This window comes from Rhinopithecus bieti, unplaced genomic scaffold (genome assembly GCF_001698545.2).
Source record: "Rhinopithecus bieti isolate Rb0 unplaced genomic scaffold, ASM169854v2 scaffold_39006, whole genome shotgun sequence".
Taxonomy (NCBI): Eukaryota; Metazoa; Chordata; class Mammalia; order Primates; family Cercopithecidae; genus Rhinopithecus; species Rhinopithecus bieti.
This window is the reverse complement of record NW_016816568.1, coordinates 855948-862968: the sequence shown is the minus strand read 5'-3', so window position 1 is coordinate 862968 and position 7021 is coordinate 855948. Positions and strand designations below refer to the sequence as shown.

Sequence of the window (7021 nt, the reverse complement as noted above, 5' to 3'; positions counted from 1 at the left end):
GATGGAGTCTTGCATTTTACTGTACATTAGCTAAATATACATGACCAAAGGGGTTAAAAGAGAGTTTGGAGGCATTTAAGCTCAAACATGTCAAACGAATGGGGTGGGATGGGGGTTTGTGGGGGGGCAGAATGAGATGTTTAGGTTAATTATGGGGATATAATAAAATATTATTTAATCTCCAGTTCTTTATTAATAGTCAATAGCAAGTTATACTTGACATTTAATTAAGGTCAGGCTAAGGAGTCTGGGAGGAAGAATACTGCAGAACTAAAAGGATATTGAGCTTTTCAGGGTAGAGATAAGGAAGATACAAAGATATTTAAAGTAGAAGAACACATCTCTTTTCTCAATCTAGTTACTCATTATTTAGCCAAAATACAGACAAAAGATGATACAAATGTAAGACAAGTATGAATAAATATTGAAAGTGTTGTTGTTTCTTATGTCATAAATTCTAAAGTAGAACAGGAAGGAAAAGTTAAAATGTTGCACTATCTTATTGATGGGAAACTGGTTAAGGAAAGCAGGATATCAATTACTAAATTTATGTTAACTATATATGCAGCCTGAGCAGGTTTTTTTGTATTTCAAAGATTTTTTTAATAACCTGTCTTTAAGTAAACTACAAATAATTAGTTCTTCATTTTCCCCATTATTAAAAACTAATTCTAGTTCTAAAAAACAAAATTAAGCTATATAAATAACTAAGGATGAGTAAAAACAGAACTGTGGAAACACACAAGTTATTTTTCTACAAATAGCAATTTTGTAGTATTCTTTTATAATGGCCACATGGTAAAATCTTGTTAAAACCTTTAGTAAATGTTTAAAATTAAGGCCAAAATTCCACATTTATAGCATTTCTCTTTAAATCTATTAAACCAAGTTAAAAGTTAGCAACACTTCTATTTGTTAAAAAAGTTGTAAGTTGTAAATAACTAAGTGTTAATCCTTTAAGGTTTTCTTCTTTTCCTTTTCTGTTTTCTTTCTCCTCTCTCCTTTTTTTTTGGGGGGGGGGGTGTTGTTACTTGCCTTTTGTCTTTTAAGTAAAAGCCTAGACAGAAACACACCTTAATCAAACTTCAGTGTCTGGGATTATGCATCTATGTGGGTTACCAATATGTTTTTATAGAGAATGGAAACACCATACCAGTATCTCAAAACAACCAGTCTTTTCTCCCCAGAAAACGTGTCTAAAATGCAAACAACTTTTTTTGCCTCCAGTCAATACTACTACCCACATCTTGCTAATCAGTTGTTGAGCTGATGGAAAACAATAGTTCTAATCTGATGAACCCGTGTCAAAACAAAACAAAACAAAACAAAAAACCATAGCAAAATAAGATTTGAAGTTGTCACTAACCCACAGGCATTATAAACACAGCATTTTAGAGAATACTGAGCTTTCCAGGGAAGAAATTCTTACTTTGCTAATGAATGCTAGTTGATGATGACTTAACACATTTCATAACGCAAAGATGTTTTTTACAAGACTTGTATCTGAAATTAATCCATATGTGTCTGTATCATATCAGCTGGGGTCCAGTCAAAAGACAGGAACTGTACCAGTTATCTTAACAGAATCTAATACAAAGGATTGCTAAGTAGACGACCAAAAAAAGCAAGAAGAGAATGACTTTTTTGTGTGTCAGCAAAATAAAAATAGTAGTAATAATAAATTACTACTATTATTATAATCTGATTAAAATAAATTAATGTGATCCAGAAAAAACTCCATAAAATTTCATACTCTAAAACAAATTCTCTTTTCTCAGGAAGGAAATTTTAAAATCCAATCACTAAATGTAAATCTAGATCTTAATATAATGTGCCACCTTTTAAATATTTACACTATATATAAATATCTGTTGGCACATATTTTCCGTTCCAAATTTACCAAAGACAAAACAAAACAAAACTTCGGTTATTTTCAATTGTCTAATATTTTGATATCTATTTTAATACAACTAATGTGAAATAAATGTTGCCAAGCGCTCAGAAAAATCAAGCAAGAAACACACACACACAAAGAAACTAAAGAGACAGAATTATCTACTTCAGCTATCTCCAACACCAAGATTATCTGGATGAATAGCTGTCTTCCTCTTTATTCTATTATCTTAAGTATAAGCTTTCTAGTTTGTCAATCTACAATCTCAGAATTTTATGCGTGATTTTTCTGTGATAGAAAATACTTTTAAAAGCAAGCAAACAAAACAAACTGAAAATAAAATGTAACAACTAAAGAAAACATCTGATGGCCCATATAAACCCCAACTTATGTTTTCCTTTGAAGAGATTATCTCTGGCACACTGCACCTAAATTTAGACTGAATCATCCTGCTAAAACTGTGTTTCCTACTACTAACCATTAAAATATCAGATCATGAAGTTTACAGTATAGTCCACAGAATATTTTGTTTGCCTAAGATACGGCAAGTTACACGTTAGTCTGTGCTGAAAATCACCATTAAAATTTATCTTTAGACAACCAAGGAGTGTCTCATTACAAGTAGTATCATAAAGATCAGGATGTTTCTCACAAAGAAAGAAAAAGCTAAGAGACCCAGAGCTGCTGCTTTCTTGCTTTAATTTCTGAAGCTTTCAACTTACTCTTCTCCAGAACATCAAATATCATTTAGCATTGGCATTTAAGCTTAGTGGATTAAAAAAAAAAAAGAAAAAAAAAAATTGATTTCAAAAAAATTTAAGGCATTCGAAGTTAACTTTATCAATTTAAAAAATTAAAATTTATCCAGATTGGAACTATCCTTTAGGCTACAGATACTGGCCATTTGTCACAGAAACGACGTTTTTAACCTGTAATCAAACTAATAATGGACATTTTGAGATTCATAATGTTGGAAATTGATAACATTTGGAAAAAGTATAGTTAAGACAGTAATTATTTTCAAAATGTCATTCTATTATGTGAAAATAATATTAATAATTTTATAAAGCCTACTTTCTAAAATTGAGATTAGAACATGAAATTCAATTAAAGCCAGAAAAGAACATAAAAGGAAATAAGGACTTTGAAATCTATTTATGCACAGTTATTTAAGGATTTCCTATTGTGTGTAAGGCTCTGATGATTTAAAGATTTAAAGATGAGTAAGATACTCTTGGAAGCTCAACAGTCTGTGTGGGTAGGCAGATACCAATTATTACAATACAACACAATAAGTAAGTGTAAGTTGCTGGCAGAACTGAACTGCTAATTCCTACTGCTGTGGGGGTGACATTTGAACCAGGCCTTGAAGGAAAAATGTACACTTTCTTTCAAGAGAGAAGTCACTGCAGGCAGAGAAAATCAGATAACTGTGAGATGTGAATGGGCAAAGCACATTCAGATTGTGAACCCGAAATTTGGAGAAAATAACGAAAAAACACAGGTAACAAAAAGTAGGCTCGGGTCAGATTTTGAAGCTTTACACAAACAACTTTTAGAAAATTACCTGCTGACTGGAAAAAAAAAAAAATTAGAAAAACTCTTAGCTGGTACAACAAAGTTGAATTATTATTATTATTATTATTTTGAGACAGAGTCTTGCCCTGTTGACCACGCTAGAATGCGATCTTGGCTCACTGCAACCTCCGCCTCCTGGGTTCAAGTGATTCTCCTGCCTCAGCCTCCTGAGTAGCTGGGATTACAGGTGCCCGCCACCACACCCGGCGAATTTTGTATTTTAGTAGAGAGGGGTTTCACCATGTTGGCCAGGCTGGTCTTGAACTCCTGACCTCAGGTGATCCACCTGCCTCAGCCTCCCAAAGTGCTGGGATTACAGGCGTGAGCCACTGTGCCCAGCCTGAATTACTCTTTCTAAGTTGTTTAACCCATGCTTCCCTGGAAAATGCTTTCTCCCTCTATTTTCTATACTCCCCACTGTCTAAGAAGCTCTGAGAAAGACAATAAGGCATGAGACAGACTAACTGGGATCTAAATCCTAGCTCAGTCACTGTGTATCCTTAGGCGATTCATTTAATCTGTCATGCTTCAAATTTAAAATGGAAATAATACTGTAATTCACTGAATCTAAGACCATTGATTATAAGACACATGATTATTTTATGTCATAGTAAGAAAAAAATGTTACCAATTAAACTTTGACATGCAATCAAAGTTTTAAAGACTCGCCCTGATTACAGAGATGTTAAAAATAGTAGGGTGGAGTGAAATATGGTAATTGTATCTACCTTATAGAATGGTTATAAAGACAAAATGAGTTAAAACATGTAAAACCTTTAGTAGAACAGTCCCTGACATATAAGCGCTCAATGTTAGCACACAGTATTTGCCACGCTTTACTTTCTGTAGTGGGTAATTCTTTCTTTTACTTTCGGCAGTTTGTAAAGCAAGAGATACTGAATATGTATATCCAAATGCATTCACTCTACTTTGCCTGAGCACACTCACATTCAAAATCCAAATACACAGCCTAATCCCCTTCATCTGATGTAAGATCCTTTCTCATTCTACAGCAAGATTTTCCAAGCCATGGCCTGGGCTGCTGGCGGCCCAGGATGGCTTTGAATGTAGCCTGAATTCGTAAACTTTCTTAAAACCATACAAGATGTTTCTGCAATTTTTTTAAGCTCATCAGATATCATTAGTGTTAATTTTATGTGTGGCCCAAAGACAATTCTTCTTCCAGTGTGGCCCACGGAAGCCAAAAGATTGGCCACCTCTGTCCTAAAGAGTTATAATGTGAGTCAAATGTATGATTATCTTTGTGTGAAGTGCACTGCACCTGACTCAGTTTGATACTGCCAAAGCATGAAGATGGCTAAGATGGTCCTGGTAAGATGTTTATTTTTCCCAAAGTCTTCAGTTCAAATTATTGACATTCATTCTGGGCAAGTACACACACTAGGTGTACTGCTTCACACTCAAGGCACTGAAGTACCTATGGAAACTGATGACTTACTTCTGGAGAAGGCTTTACAAACAATCCTAGATTGCTACACTGACTCATAAGTCCCCATCTGACATTCTATTTTCCCTGATGACAGATCTTGACAAGATGAAATCCATAATCTAAAAATCATAGTATTCCAAGCTTATCAAAAGATAAAAAGCACAAAAAAACAAAAGGCAGGGGACTAGAAGTTTATCTTAGGACAATAGTACTGTAGTTACAAAATTTCTCTCTACTACCATCACATACACAAAATTGAATTAAATTATGGTTAATTTACACCAAATTGGCATAAAATGATTAATAGTAGTTAAAAGAAGTATTTCCTCAAAACTACCACAAATCAATGCATCAACATTGCTAGTTTTACATGATTGTAGATGAACCAAGGCCTTGTCAGGTCATATGGTTGTAATCTGGAGAGAGCTGGAGAGAGGCCAAAAGGTTATAAAGAATCTACACATTTTTATCAATTTAGTATATTAAAAGCTGTTCACCCAGTATGGCTCTAGAGTATAAGATTTTTCATTCTCAGGAGTTGGAAGAAATAAAGCAGCAAAACTGACCAAAATGCCCTACACCTTGAAAGATCTCCTGGGATGAGACTACAGCTCAGACTCCAGCACCCCGTTTATGGATATTTTGCCAAAGTAGGTGTAAAGTTAAACGTGCACAGCGTTAATTTGCACCTGTCCATTACACATTACATCTTGACTGATTAATCTCACAGTCACCAAGAGCTGTCCAGATAATGGCTCTGATAGTATTAAGAGCCAAAAATAAAAGATCCTATCATCATTAATTTCCCTCTGCCTGTCAGCCTCTCTCTTAGTGGCATTTTTACAGAGGAAAAAAACAATCAATCAAGGACAAGTAAATAACCCTTGATTACTGAAAGATAATTCGTTCTGAAATAAGGTCATATTTCCTTTTCCCCTTTACACCAATTTCAAAACCCATGGCCACGGCCTGCTTTCAAACTGCTTACAATTTGCTTTCAACTGCCCACCTTTATGCCTGTCAACCCATAACTTCCTTCCACGAATCTGCTCCAGTGCCTTTACTTTGTAAAAAGTGCGCACTCCGAAGTCTTTAAACGTTTCTGTATCACAAAAGCTGGGTGGCACCTCTTCCATTTGGCCACAGGCATCTTTTGCCAGCTGTCGCCCTTTTGGCAAAGGAACATGGGGGCGGCCCTTGCCGCTGTCCAACAGCCCAGACTGGGTGTTACAGGGCAGAGGCAAAATTAAACAAAGGCTAAATAGCCGGACTCTTAAGTGGCAGGACCTGCGACCCCACTCCTGGCAGCGGGCCCCTTGTAAGGCGGCCTTGGGTTACATGCGCCCCGCGCTGCCCCCAAGGGCCGCCTGTCAGACCTCCTGCACGCGAGCCCCTGGTCTGGCGCGTCTCCCCCAGCCCAGACCGCTCAGGAGCCGGACCCGGCAACACCTTGGGCCAGGCCCAGGGTTGGCGTCCCCGACCCCAGCGCGGGAGGCTCCGGGGGCCCAGAACCACCAGCCATTGTCCTGTGGTGGCCCCCACTGGGGTCCACTCAGTTGCCCTGGGGCGCCGGCCCGCTGCTGGGGACACCTGGGGCACGTGGGGAACCGCCTCCCCCGCGGGCCGGGCGGGAGGGAGGCCGCGTGGGCGTGTGTTGGGCGAGGGGGGCGGCCTCCAGTCGCCGTGTCGCCGCCTCCCCCACGGCCTGCCCGGGCAGGGGGGAGGGCCCGCTCACCTCGGTAGCGGCGGGAGGCGAGGTGGCACGCTGCGAGCAGCAGCACGGCCACCAGCGCCAGCACCTTGGCGCTCCTCACGCTGAAGTAGTGGTTGATCTCCCGCTTGCCCAGGTTGTAGGCCAGAGCCGCCATCTTGGTTCCTCCATGACAACAGTGCGCGGCGGAGCGGGGAAGGGGCGCCGCACAGGGGCAGCACTGGGGCTGCTGCCGCTGCAGCCAGGCGAGGATCCGCCGCCAGCCCCCGCGGCCGCCACCCGAGCTTCCCGCCGGGGAACCTGACCCCGCGGCCGCGGCGCCCCCGACCTCCGCCTGCCCCTCCTCGGCCGCGGCCGACTCGGCGGCCTCCCCCCCGCCCCCCCGCCC

General features: G+C 39.8%; 1 protein-coding gene across 1 annotated transcript in view; it reads right to left on the bottom strand.

The window, feature by feature from the left end:
* The window catches only part of CASD1 (CAS1 domain sialic acid O acetyltransferase 1), a 52398-nt gene that overhangs the window by 44687 nt on the left and 690 nt on the right, over positions 1-7021 (bottom strand). The window contains exon 2 of the mRNA XM_017854968.1: positions 6658-6976. Within this exon, the coding sequence (XP_017710457.1) occupies positions 6658-6976 (319 nt within the window). The remainder of the gene's footprint in view (positions 1-6657; positions 6977-7021) is intronic.